Genomic DNA, 14,885 nt, shown 5'->3' with positions numbered 1-14,885 from the left:
TCACAGGAGGGAAAACGTAGGCTTGCACCAAGCTGCACTGCAAAGAGCTCTGTGTTACATGAAAGAGCTACATAAAGGACCCTACTAAAACATTGAACATTTTCTTAATTCTAACTTAGACAATTAACAAAAGGTGCTCTTGCAGCATCTCTGTAACTGAGCTGACTCACTCAGCATCACTGGCCTTTACAAAATCTTTTGACTGGAGCTTTTATCATTCCCGTACAGGAACTGAAAATGGCACACAGATATGTGGTGGCATTCTGACCAACAGTCAAAAAGAAAAGCAGCAATGACAGTTGGTTAATTGAAATGCTGTTAAATATTTTAGCTTTTCTGTTTTTACCGCTATTACTACAAAGTGATTCTGCTTCACTGAAAAGTTTTAAACCTTTTTGGATAAGGCTTAATATGCTGGCTGCAAAATAAGAAAAAAAAAAAAAAGCTCTAATTAAACTACCTGTCTCTTCTCTGTTTAAAACAGCATTTGCTAATAAAATATTTACAAAACTTCTTACATTATACATATTTTCACCAAATATGATGCATATATGTACTTATAAACATATTAGACGAAACTATGAAAAGAAGGACCTGTACTTCAAGCTCTTAGGGGAAACAGATCAAACTTGACTACTGGAATCATTTGTAGCATACAGAAGTAAGTAGACCTCCCCAAACTGGAAGCACTGCAAACTGGGGTCTGGGAAGAAAAGTTCCTCGTATGAAGTATTTTGGTCTGAATGCAGAGAACTACTCAAGGACAAGTTTTGTTTGTGTATTCTTCTGTGGGCTGCATTCCTTATTCAGTAACTTGGCAAATGCCTATAGTTTTATTTCTAGCAATACTAGAGTTTTTAAAAACGGTAATCCATAACTGTATGACAAACTGACAAAAAGCAAGACTGCCCTGGATTAAGCTATAAGCTGCAGACAAACCCTTCACTAATGAAATACATCAGATACATTAATAATTTGACTTTGAAAAGGAGCTAACTTAGCAGATTCATACCACAGCATCAGTCTCTAACCATTTTTCTCCTAATATGCTTGCATGGCAAGTAGCGGGGGTCCTTTATACAGCCATAAATAGCTCAGACACTGTGTAAGCATTTCATGTGGAAACACAATTCTTGCAAACTCAAAACTACAGGACCCAAGCTGTACAAGAGAACAGGGGATCTCAACCAAGCATTGCCTCCAGAACTAGTACAGATAGGTGGAGACTTCATTTCTGCCAGCAGATCAGCTGCTAGTCAGTACACACTCAGTACTTTAAAGAGCCTTGGGGTACAAACAGTGCCAACCAAAAGCTGCTACCTTACGTTGTGATAGAGAGTCACACTATCTTTTGCCTTCCTGAAAGAAATTTCAAATGATAATTTTTGAATAAGGAAAACATTAAGATTTTACTTGTTTCCCTAATCATCACTCAGATAAAAATCTTATGTTATAGACTTTATTTCATAAGGCAAAATGCAGCTTACATTGTTGAGGTTACAATTTGTTGGACTGCTGGTGTGTCATTTAATTCTCACAGAAACTATAGCAAAGAGATCTAAGAAGAGGTTATACACTTCTGAAATCTGTTGCTGCCAACTGCTGACTGCTTCAAAGGTCTTTGTTAGCTGTATGAATTTATTTTCTATAAAATTACAGTGATTTTCCATCATTTGAACGTTGTTGTGTTACTAGTGAAGAAATACCCAGTATAAAGGACTGTACAATATGTAAACTACTACTGCAGTTTTGCAATTATTTAAAGCCAGGGTCATAATTTAGTAGATTTTCAGTCTTGTAATTAGTTATTGTAAATGCTAGACACAAAGGACCTAAATTAAAGAACTCCATGAGATAATTCTTTGATCTCAATATGGGGTCAAACAACGCTTCCTAACTGCACATACACACACAAGTACTTACCCTTCCCCATTTTCAGTAAGTTAATGTTACACCTCCATTGAAGAGTATTAATGAAATTTTGTCCTATCATATGATTTTTGTACCTGGATTACTTCAGAATAATTTTTACTTCTGCCTTCCATTCTAACTTATTTGTGGCAATTTTATAAATAGTTTAATCACAGTCAAATTAATATATTTTTTTTTTACTATCATACTGGTACATGTTGTGTAATGCATTTAATTTCATTCATGTGGCTACCAATGTACTTTCTAGGTATGTCTTTCACAAGTACTTGTCAAAAGGTCAGTGGAACCTTATTTTAGCATTAAAACCAAACCAGTGAAAGGACGTTAACAGTGCTGCTTTCTCAGCAGTGCCAAACTCTCTCAACTGCTGGTGTCTTCCAGAGAAGCTGTAAGTGCTGTCCACTTCTGAAAAGCAACCCCTAAGGTAATGATAGGTGGTAAGATTAACTGGAAGAACAAGATCTAAGTGTATAATGAAACGATACAAGCTGCTGTGCTGTCCTTAACTCACCCTGCTGCATCAGGAAATTTCAGGTATTGCAAAACAGTCCCAGATGCTGCATATTACAAATTTTAATCGGTATTGAGATTAATCCTCCTTCTCTTCTCCCTGATTTAAACCCCCTGCCTCAAACACAACTCAGGCCTCTTGCTAAGAACGATTTAAAAAGACTCCCACCAGTGTCAGCCAACATTATGCCTTATATGGCCAGACAAAGTACTATGGGAAAGACTTAAGGTACTTTTTCCTCTCCAGAGACTCAACTGGCCCTCAGAGTACTGGCAGTCCTAGCATCGGGATAGCAAACTAGAAGTGAGACTAGATTCCCTGTAAAGGATCATCATTGATCACTGGGCCAGTCAATACAAGCATAATTTTTCTAACAGTATCACTATGCTGCTTCCTATCCCATCCCAAATGGCACAAATGTAGCAATTTAAAAATAGTTGCTACAGGATTAATTTAGGATTTTTCCATAAGAAACAGAACGGTTCTCTCCTGTAGCTTAAAATGCTGAACTTTCAGTGGGTTCAAAAGAAATCTAATCCTGAGGGATGATATTTAAATTACTCTTCTGCTATGCACATATATGGGCTTAGCACTGACTGTCAATAAAATGATCTTTTTCAAAACCATCCTCTAAGTGAACACAAGCCAATGGATTTAGTGCAAAAATTTGATTACATGTATGAACGTGTATGTGGGTTCCCACATCTGCGTGTTGTCAAGAGCTTGTGCACAGCATTGTGCACATGACCCTCTGTCCCGCTCTGCGGTATACTTCCTGACATCCCACAGAAAGACAAGGTGTTTTAGGGACAGGTCAGGATGAATGGTCTTGGGAAGGAGATAAGAAGCTATTTAGGTGGGGAGAAAGACCAAAATGCTCAGTTTCCAGCTCTGGAGATTTTGCCAAACAGGTAATAACACCAGCATGGATCCCCAGTATTTAGTTCCCTGCTTGGCTGCAGTCCCTGAGTGATTATGGGTTCCTGGTCTCTGTGCATTAGCTTCTGATCTATAGAGAAGTACTGCTACTTTATTGCCAAGGGCTGTTGTATTGTTAAATGCATTAAAAATAGAGATGAACTAAGAATATATCTTTTTACAAGTTTTCCCCCTCCAGCATCTGAAATCACGTTGTTTCACAATAATCTCATTTTTTCATGTAACGAAAAAGCTTTTAAGGTCCCATGGTTGCAAACGCACCAAAAGCAGAAGACAAGTAAAGCGAAGATGTCATCAAACGCTCTCCAAAAAAGTCCCAAAGCAATAAACCTTCTATATTTTCAGAAGAGCAATTTAGCTTATGAAGCACTCATCCTTGTTGTGGCCTATCAGCAGTGATTCGGAAAGGTGGATCCAGACTTATAAGTTCTTTCTTTGTTTTGGTTGAACCACAAAACTGCCTAAACTAAAATCAGAAGCCCATACATTCATATACAGAGTTTATTACATCTGTAGCTCTGACCCTATATGGAATAGGCACAGAAAAGCACATTTTCTTCTACGGATAGAAACAAACCACATGTTACATCACAGGCATTACGTAGATATCTGACGTGAAACTGTGATTTAACAGGAACTGTCAGGCCATCTCCTAACAGTCTCTGTCAGAATAAAAAAAAAATCAAAAAAGGTGTTCACACTCATATGTAAAAATCTATAGAAGCACAGAGCACTGCTAGTCATGAAGGGGGCAGACAGGCAAAAAGAAACTTTTTTCTGAATTAACCCAGAACAATTAAGTAAGTATAGATTTCTTTTCAGAATAAAAAGAGAGATATACAAAGGAATATTTAACACATTTTGAAGTTGGCAATATCTAAAATATTTTGAGATAAACATGGAAGATTTTATAGGATTCACAGTATTTACCTCTGCAATCTCTATCCTTCTTGCAAGTTCATCAAGCGAAGAAAAGCTGTCATCTAGTGATAAAGCTTCCAGTGAGTTGTAAGATCCTCGTTCAGGTGAAATATCTGGAACAGTGTCAAAGTCCTCTTGGTTTGCTAAGTCTGCAAATGATTCTTCGGTGTCTATTATGTTACCATTTAAAAATCTGAGAAATAAATCTTCTTGTTCTTCATTATTTATCTTTTCCTCCTGTCCTGCTGTTCTCTGTATTTCCTTGTGTACTTGTGACTGGGCAGTACTCTCATGGTCAGACACTTTATTACACCCAGAGCATACCTCCGATGCAGTTCTGTCCCACAAGGATTTCTCATCATCATCATCAGGCTGCTTTAAATCACTATTTCCAAGTTGGCCACTAGCAATTTCTGAAGAGCCAGCAGCATGTTTTGATCTGAGCAGATTTCTATCAGCTTGCACATCTTTATCAGTAGGAACCAAATCAGTAGGCATATAATCAGCATCTGTTAAAACCAAAGCATCTACCATTGGCTCAAGAGGGAGTTTCACTCCAGGCTCCCCAGCTGTGCCTTCTATTTTTTCCGCATCCTTAGAGAGCTGTCTTTCTTTCAGCTGCAAACTGTTATCTTTACCGGCATCCCCAGATGACAAACAGCCCGAAGAAGGCCTGCCCACTGTCCCTGTGGACTGGGTGTGTGGCAACGACGTTGATTCAGCACTGCAGTGCTGCTCCTCCATGTGGTCCTTTCCTGCAGCTACCCAAAGGCTTGCTGCCTCTGTCTGTCTCTCAGTTTTGTTTTCACCTGGAGAACTAGTGCTCAGCTGTTTATCTTCTTTCTTTGGTCCAGTGCCAGCACAAGTTTCAGTACCTAAGTGTAACAGGAAAAACAGTTCCAGTGTTTTTAAATGATTCAAAGCATCAGCCCAGGAGGGAAAGAGTATACTGTGATTTGATTACGTTGTAACCTAATGCTTTAAAATGCACTCCCGTAAAGGGCAGGTGTTTCATGCTCCAGTCAGAATAGAAGTTTTGTTAGTGGTCTGAAAAGCTGACTCCTGACTCAGCAAAGTATTTGCACACATTCTTGCAGGCAAAGCATATATTTCAGTGCCCCCCTGAAAAGAGTTACTCCCATACTTCAAGCACAATATGTAAGTATCTTTCTGAACAGCCACATTTCTTCCAGAGCATATTTTATGTAAGTGCATCTCGTGGGGGCCTGGAGGTCAGACTAATGCACTTATTTACAGAAAACTGTATTCTGATGCTAGTGTATCACACAGGGAGATATCTGCATTTCCTTTAAAGAAGCTGAAATTGTACTAATTTAATAAACTGTAAATTTAATTCTTTTAAGTGGGTAACTAGCTCCTTTGGTTAATGCTAAATTAAATATCCAATTACAATATTTTACATAACAGACTGCCTAAAAAGATGTTGCCTTTTGGATACGTAAGTTAGTTTTTACATATTAAAAAATGCAATTGGATGCAGCTTATTTCTGTATTCACATTTACAATACAAATGAAAACTGATTTTTTGTATCTGAAATTTCAGAGAAACAAGGACCTGCTATCGGCATGATCTGCTGATAAAGGAGTAGGTGGTTAGCCCATGCTGTCAATAAAATTATTAGACGTTAGCCATTATGAGAAACTCACAGCCAAATCTCCCCTTTTAGGCTTATGAAGAGACAAAGGGTGTGTTTAGAATTAGGATAGCAAAGCAACCTAGCTATGACAGAAACTGTCTTTTATTCCATACTTCAATAAAAACTACGTTAAGACTATGTTATAATAGGACTACTGTTATGGTAATAGTAATAACCTCAAACAACAAATTAATACCTCTAGAAAACACTCATTTGCATTTTTGGTCATAGCAAAAAGCAGAAAGGTCTTATGAATAGATCAACAAAGAGATCAAACAATGTCGTTATTAACTGTGTAAGTTTTCACAAGAATGACTAAAGATCTCTACGCCAATCTTGTCCTTTCTCACCTGTTAAAACCTCACTTAAAATCTGTGAAATTTCCTGAACTTGTCACATGAAACAGGGTCACATACATTAGTCTTTAAAGAAATGTTTGCGTTAATTCACTGCTGAACAGTTTTATTAAATTCTAAACTGTCCCCATTTTAAAGGGTAATGGAATATAAGGTAGCATAAAGACAGGTTTGGAAACTGAAAAAGAGACTATCCAACCATCTCAAAATGCAGAAAAAAAATCAGAACATTAACAGATAGAAGGATAGAAACAGATAGAAATGCGAACCTAACTTTATTAAACACTGAAAAAAGAAGAGGGTATGAGACAGGGACTTTTTGAAAATTAGATACAGATGAGTAGATAGCTCAAGGGATTTGTAACAGGACACTGAGCCCTTCGCATATAGGTCATGAGTTCAAACACAGCCTGGATTATTGGTACAAGATTTTGTTACCATCTGTCAAGTTTTCCTAGTGGATACATCCACATTAAAACAGGCACCTTTGCTGGCAGCCCCAACTGCAACAAAGATTTAATGGAATTGGAAATTAAATCAAATTCTTTACCATAAGAGGTGGCCCTTGAGCTCAGGGATCTGTTCCTAAGAAAGTAATAAATGATCCTAGCATTGTTATCTAACTACAGATGCACAGGAACCAAGATGTAATGGTCATTGTTACGCTCCACATCAAATTTTCAGCAGCTTTCAATGTTTTCTTTACACCTACTTCAAAACAACCCATGCCCACTCTAGACTCAAGGCAAGCTAAGACAAATACTTTAACGCTTCATTAGAAAAGATGCTTTTTCCTACTAAGTTAAACGAAGATGTACCCACCAACGCAGCAGTGATTTTTATCTGTCAGAGATATACAACAAAGTGCCTACTGACAATTTTCTAGCAATAAAAGCACTTAGGGTAAATTAAGAAATGTTGGGTTTTTTTTTCCAAAGCACAATTACTTTAAAATTGTCACTTGCTTTGTTCACCACAGAAACTTGTAGCCACCACTTTTTTTTATCCTGTTAATCCAAGACAGCCTAGCAGAGAAAGTACTGACCTATGGCATTCTACCAGTGGAGAATTCACACTTCTCCACCTTTGACCCTCGTCCCATTTAAAAATAAATCCTATATGACCTAAAAGAAAACAGGGTATAAGCAGTTTCTCCCCACCTTGGAAACAGGTCTATATGTACATACCACAAACTTATGCTAAACATTTTATTAAATTCCTCATTTCATTAGAAAAGGTTCATGAAACACATGAATTTGATTATCTTTAGTTAACACTAACATTATTAAGGCTCTCAGTCAGAAGCTGAATACATTAATGGATAAGGGATGTATCAAATCTCATCTTTTAATATATACACATAGCTTTAAGGATCCAGTTCTCTCTGCTGGTAGACTCAAAGAAAAAATCTGCCAGAAAGGAAAATGTAACAGAACAGGCTATTCACAACTGTTGCTCAGAAAGGCAGAAAACTGATTCAGTGACTCTCCCAGAAATCCTGACTAGCCAACTTCTTATAAAGCTGTTTCTTGGTCACTGTATCCCCAGGAGAGAGGATTCATGAATTCTTCAGGTCAGCTGCCTACAGAGGATAAACATACGTTCCCAAATGCCTGCAATAAGTCAATGGAGTAATTTTTACTTTAGGTTAGTAAGGAAGTGTGATTTTACTTCAAAGATGCCATCACAGCACAGTGCAACAATCTCTACAATGTAATATATATCTCTCTACATACTAGTTAATACTTCTTGTTATTGATAACTGCTAGATAAAGTCTTATTTTGGGCATATGAATTCACATGAAGGACAGTCTTCAAACCACTGGAGAACTTCCTTTTCTTGTCTTACTGTCAGTCAGACTTCTACTACCAGCAGCTAAGTGAATTAAGTAGTTATCCCTGAAGACTGGCAGATAATTTTCTAAGAGAAGGAGAAAAAATGTTACACATTTACTTCTCGTTTTTCATGTTGTAGAAAAAAAAGCCCACCCAAAAAGCAGAAAACAAGCATTCTAAGTTTTCAATGAGAAGGCCCATGCATTTAGGCTAATGCTGAACAGGTTAGTTTGAATATCAGGAACTGTACAATTATTATAGTATAGAATTTTGCTGGGGTTTAGGCAAAACAAGACCCAGCCCCAAATGGCCATATTGCTTCTAGTCCTGAGCTGGATCACTCAGCCAGCCTGAATACTCTTTGCAGAGCACTGAATGCAAATTCAGAGTTATGGAATGTCTTTGTCTGGTTTCTGTATTAGTTCATATTGATGCCTTCCCTACCCAAAACATTCTAACTGCAACAAAATCATTCAGCCCCATGCTGCTGACGCATTGACTTGGTGAGGGGCAGCAGTAGCTAACAGACCATGCACTGCCTTAACAGATCAAGAGACCCGTCAGGGTACTTTCTCAAGAACATGCTAATTTGTGAAAAGCATCTTTCACAAATTTTAAGCATTTAAAATTGAGTTAGACTTGAAATATCCATATCTTTGTGTTGAAAAAGTATTTAGCACTGCTGGAAGATTCTCAGCAGAACCATTTTCTATTGGATGGCATAGCTTTATTAATTGACAAAAATTTCACACGAACCCAATAATATTGAGGACATTTTGACAAGAATTACATTAAGACCCCCCCCCCAAACAATCCATTTACACCATTAGTTACTTCCACATTAAGTTTAATATGTCTAGATGTTGTACTACAGTATTTTAACATTGACAGAAAATGCTCCTTAGTTCAGAAGTTTCAAATGTTCAGAAATTCGACTCTCCAAAAGGCTTTTGTTCCCACTTGGAATAAAAACAATGGAAAAATTTTAAGTGCCTAATTTTTTTCCATGGGAATGTCCAGCCATCCAAAAATAAAAAGCATTGGGTTCTTTTGATTTGCTTTCTGAGCTGCAGAACATGTTTGTTTCAATGTTTTGTGTTTTTAATTAGGTTACAAGAAGAGACAGAGAACAGGAGGCGGTATAGTGGTCATGGTAAATGAGGATGACGATGAAGAGGATCCATACATGTAGAGAACTGTGACTCTGTATCCTCGTTAATTCCTGATTCTCCTGAACACCCTGGCTGATACACTCTTCATAGAATCATAGAATGTCCCAAGTTGGAAGGGACCCACAAGGACCATCAAGTCCAACTCCTGCCCCTGCACAGGACAACCCCAAATTCACACCATGTATCTGAGAGCGTTGTTCAACTGCTTCTTGAATATCGTCAGGCTTGGTGCTGTGATGCCTCCCTGGGAAGCCTGTTCCAGTGCTCCACCACCCTCTGGGTGAAGAACCCTTTCCTAATATCCAACCTAACCCTCCCCTGGCACATCTCCCTGCCATTCCCTCACATCCTATCATTGGTCACCAGAGAAGAGATCAGTGCCTGCCCCATCTCTTCCCCCTGTGAGGAAGCCGTAGACTGCGATGAGGTCTCCCCTCAGTCTCTTCTTCTCCAGGCTGAATAAACCAAGTGACTTTTACCACTCCTCATACAGTTTCCCCTCTAAACCTTTCACCAGCTTCATGGCCCTCCTCTGGACACTCTCTAGTAGCTTTATATCCTTAATGTCCTGTGGTGCCCAACACTGCACACAGCGCTCAAGGTGAGGCCACACCAGCGCAGAGCAGAGCAGGACAATCCCCTCCCTCGCCCGGCTGCGATGCAGGGCTTGGTGCACCCCAGGTGCATGGTTGGCCCTCTTGGCTGCTGGGGCACCCTGTTGGCTCACGTTCAACTTGCCATGGACCAGAATCCCCAGGTCCCTCTACAGCAGCGCTGCTCTCCAGCCTCTTATTCCCCAGTGTGTATGTACAGCCAGGGTTGCCGTGCCCCAGGTGCAAAATCCAGCATGTGCCCTTGTTAAACTTCATATGGTTGGTGATTGCCCAGCTCTCCAGATCCCTCTGCAGGGCCTCTCTGCCCTCGAGTGTCAACAGCTCCTCTCAATCTTGTGACATCAGTAAACTTAATTAGTTTTCCTTCAAGGCCTGCATCCAAGTAATTTATGAAGACATTAAAGAGTACCTGCCCCCAGATGGATACCTGCAGAACCCCACTAGTGACTGGCCGCCAGCCTGATGTAACCCCATTACTATGACCCTTTGAGCCCGACCCATCAGCCCGTTGCTCACCCACTGCATTACGTGTTTATCCAGCTGTGTGCTGGGCATTTTGTCCAGGAGGATACTGTGGGAGACAGTGTCAAAAGCTTTACTGAAATCCAAAAAGATCACATCAGCTGGCTTCCCTTGGTCAGCTGGGTGGGTAACCTTGTCATAGAAGGAAATTAAGTTTATTAGGGAAGACTTTCCCCTCGTGAACCCATGCTGGTTGGGACCAATGACTGCGTTGTCTTTCAGGTGTTTCTCAATAACTCCCAGAATAATCTTCTCCATAATTTTACCAGGCACAGAAGTGAGACTGATGGACCTGTTGTTAATGGGGTCATCCCTGTTGCCCTTCTTGAAGACTGGGATGTTTGCCAGCTTCCAGTCAACGGGGGCCTCTCCAGATTCCAAAGAGCATTGAAAAATCATAGAGAGAGGTCTCACTATGAGATCAGCCAGCTCTTCAAGTACCCTCAGATGAATCTCATCAGGCCCCATTGACTTACAGGAATCCAGCCAGAGCAGCAAGTCCCGCACAAGCCTGATTAGGAATTTATCATTCCCACAGTCATGGTTCTCTAGTCCAGGGCTCTGGGGGTCCCAGAGTCCCTCACTGGTGTTGAACACTGAGGCGAAGAAAGCATTGAACATCTCTGCTTTGTCTGTGTCCCTGTTTGTGAGGTGACCATGCTCATCAAGTAACAGGCCAATGTTATTTCTGTGGCCTGCCTTTTGCCATTAACACATTTTTAAAAAGACCTTTTTATTGTCCCTCACAGTACTGGCCAGCTTTGGCCGCACAAATTTCCTCCCTACAGTGGCGAACAGCAACTCTGTAGCCCTCTCATGTTGCCTGACCTTGCTTTCACTGGCCATATACTTTCTTTTTTTGCCTTATTTCTAGCAGATTCCTACTTAGCCAAGCCGACCTTCTGCGTCGCCTGCTTGACTTCCTACATTTTGGAACCGCCTGCTCCTGTGCTCTCAGGAGATGGTACTTAAAAAGCAACCAGCACTGGTGGACCCTGGCACCTTCAAAGGGTTTTCCCCAGGGGACCTTACAAATCAGTGTCCTGAGCAACCTGGAATCTGCCCTCCTCATATCGAGAGTTGAGGTCTTGCTGGCAGTTTTCCTCCTGTTACCATAGATTTTAAACTTGACTGCTTCAAGGTCACTGTGGCCAAGGCAGCCAGCAGTCTCCAGTTCATCCACAAGACCCTCTGTTAATAAGCAACAAATCGAGGAAAGCACCTTTCCTGGTCTGTTTCCTTAGTACCTGTACCAGGTATCTTCTGGACCTGTTTGCACCAGCTGTGTGTATTCCCAGTTGACATGTGGCAAGTTGAAGTCCCCCATAAGGACAAGGGCCGATGACTTAGAGGCACCCCTTAGTTCCATAAAGAGTAACTCTGTCATCATCCTGGCTGGGTGATCTATAGTAGACTCCCACGACAACATCTGGTTTATTTTTCTCTTAATCCTTACCCAGAGGCTCTCAGCTGTGCCATCGCCAACTGCAAGCTCTGTGCATTCCAGCTCCTCTGCTATATTCAATGCCACTCCGCCGCCCGCCTGCCGTGCCTATCTCTCCTGAAGAGCCTGTAACCATCCATCGTGGCACACCAGCCACAGGACTCGTCCCACCAGGTTTCACTTACACCAATGATGTCATATCTCTGGGACTGGGCCAAGGCTTCTAGCTCCTCTTGCTTGTTCCTCATGCTGCATGCATTTGTGCAGAAACACTTCAAGTGCGGTTCATTGTGCCCACTGCCAACCACATGGAGCAGTCTGAAGAATCTCACTAGCATGCAGCTCCTCAAACTTTGGCATGCCATCCTGCTGCTCATCACGGACTAGCCTAGTATTGTCCCTTTCCCCCTTCCAATCTAGTTTAAAGCTCTATCAATCAGCCCTGCTAGCTCCTGAACAAAAACCCTTTTCCCCTTTTGAGAAAGGGACATCCCATTGGATGTCAGTAGACCTGGTGATGAATAGACCATCCCATGATCAAAAAACCCAAAGTTCCACCAATGACACCATCCTCAGAGCCACGTGCTGATCAGGTGGGTTTGCCTGTTCCATTCAGTATTCTTCCCTGCTACTGAAAGGATTGAAGAAAATACTACCTGAGCACCTGATCCTTCAACCAACCACTCCAAGGCTCTGAAATCCCTTTTGATAGCCTTTGGACTTCTCTTTGCTACCTCTTCTCTACTGATATGAAGAGTAGTGGGTAATAGTCTGAGGACTTTACCAGACTAGGGATTCTTCTAGTGACATCTCTTACCCTGTTCCCAGGGAGGCAGCAGACTCCAGTCAGCATATCGGACCCTCTGTTCCCCTCAGAAGTGAGTCACCTATGACAACTACCCTTCTTTTTTTCCTAACATGAATGGTGGTGATGCAGGGGGTAAGTTGCCTGGATGACCCTGCTGTCCCAGAAGGACTTTCATCCACATTGTCTGCCCATCCAATTGCAGGGCCACACACCTGTTGTGTATGGGCACCTGGGAAGGTGAGGCAGGCTGAGGGTAGATTTGCCTGCCGCCCCAAGCAGTAACCTGCTTCCATTCTCCCCGTCTCCTGGGTCTCCTCCTGCCTGGTGGTAAGGATGGGTAGGGGATCCTTAGTCTCTTGTGCCATCTGTCTCAGGGATGGTAAAGTACTATTCTACCAGTCAATCTCCTTCTCTGACTCCCTGATAGTCATCAGCCTGGACATCTCCTCCTGAAACACTGTCACCAGGCTGAGCAGCTCCTTTACTTGGGCACATCTCCCACAGGTGAGTTCACTGCTGCCATCAGATATTGACCTGAAACTCAGGCATGCCCTGCAGCCCAGGACCTGGACGGCTGCATGTTCCCTTGCAAGTTCTGTTTGAATGGCTGCATCAGTTCTTGCAGCTGGAGGGGCCACGAGGGATGCTGGGGGCACAGCTTTTTGCCAGGTGGATACTATGGCTCTGGCTGTTCTCAGCTCCTTCCAAGTGGATTGCAGCCTCCGTTTGAAGTGGCAAGGCCCTCCCTGCACGTCCTGCCTGTGCCAACACACTTGTAGGATAGTTTAGGTTTAAAGAGGCTTCCTGAGGTCACTTAGACCAACAGAATCACAGAATGGTAGGGGTTGGAAGGGACCTCTGAAGATCATCTCAACCAACCCCACTGCCTGAGCAGGCACACCCAGAGCAGGGGGCACAGGAACATGTCCAGGCACGTTTTGAATGTCTCCAGGGAAGGAGACTCCACAACCTCCCTGGGCAGCCTGTGCCACTGCTCTGTCACCCTCACAGGGAAGAAGTTTTTTCTCATATTGAGGTGAAACTTCATGTGTTCCAACTTGTGCCCACTGCCCCTTGTCCTGTCATTGGGCACTAATGAAAAGAGCCTGGTCCCATCATCCTGACGCCTTCCCTTTAGATATTTATAGGTATTTATGAAATCCCCCCTCAGTCTTCTCTTCTCCAGGCTAAACAAACCCAAGTCTCTCAGCCTTTCCTCACAAGGGAGATGCTCCAGTCCCCTGATCATCTTTGTAGCTCTCCGATGGACTTGCTCAAGCAGTTCCACATCCTTCTTAAACTGGGGCACCCAGAACTGGACACAGTACTCCAAATGTGGTCTCACCAGGGCAGAGTAGAGGGGAGGATAACCTCTCTCTATCTGCTGGCCACACTCCTTTTAATGCATCCCCGGATATTGTTGGCCTTTTTGGCCACAAGGGCACATTGCTGGCTCAGGGTCACCTTGCTGTCCACCAGCACTCCCAGATCCTTTTCAACAGAGCTGCTTTCCAGTAGGTCAGCCCCCGGCCTGTACTGGTGCATGGGGTTGTTCCTCCCCAGGGGCAGGACCTTGCACTTGCTCTTGTTGAATTTCATAAGGTTCCCCTGGGCGCAGCTCTCCAGCCTGTCCAGCTCTCGCTGGATGGCAGCCCAGCCTTCTGGTGTATCAGCCACCCCTCCCAGCTTGGTATCACCAGCGAACTTGCTGAGGTTACGCTCTATCCCATCATCCAGGTCATTGATGAATATGTTGAACAGGACTGCACCCAGCACAGACCCCTGGGGAACACCACTAGTGACAGGCCTCCATCCAGACTCTGCCCCGTTGATCACGACCCTCTGAGCTCTGTTGTTGAGCCAGGTCTCTGGCCACCTCACTGTCCACTCATCCAACCCACACTTCCTTAGCTTGCCTGTGAGGATGCTATGGCAGACAGTGTCGAATGCCTTACTGAAGTCAAGATAGACAACTTCCACTGCTCTCCCTTTGTCGACCCAGCCAGTCATGCCATCATAGAAGGCTTTCAGGCTGCTCAAGCATGATCTTCCCTTGGTGAATCCTTGTTGACTACTTCCGATAACCTTCTTTTCCTCTAAAACCCTCATCTTGTGAGAAATTCTTGCTGGTTTTGAGGAGAGGTACTCAGTTTAGGCCAATTTTGGCAACTG

General features: G+C 42.5%; 1 protein-coding gene across 4 annotated transcripts in view; it reads right to left on the bottom strand.

Annotated features, from left to right (window-relative positions):
- CNST (consortin, connexin sorting protein) overlaps nucleotides 1-14,885 on the bottom strand; it is a 62,147-nt gene that overhangs the window by 9,393 nt on the left and 37,869 nt on the right. For all 4 annotated transcript variants that reach the window (XM_064445823.1, XM_064445821.1, XM_064445822.1 and 1 more), the window contains one exon: nucleotides 4,313-5,178. In XM_064445823.1, coding sequence (XP_064301893.1) covers nucleotides 4,313-5,178 — 866 coding nt within the window. The remainder of the gene's footprint in view (nucleotides 1-4,312; nucleotides 5,179-14,885) is intronic.

The sequence above is a fragment of the Phalacrocorax carbo genome, chromosome 3 (genome assembly GCF_963921805.1).
Source record: "Phalacrocorax carbo chromosome 3, bPhaCar2.1, whole genome shotgun sequence".
In the NCBI taxonomy this organism is placed as follows: domain Eukaryota; kingdom Metazoa; phylum Chordata; class Aves; order Suliformes; family Phalacrocoracidae; genus Phalacrocorax; species Phalacrocorax carbo.
Note: the sequence above shows the minus strand (reverse complement) of the source record. Positions and strands in the feature narration are given on the sequence as shown.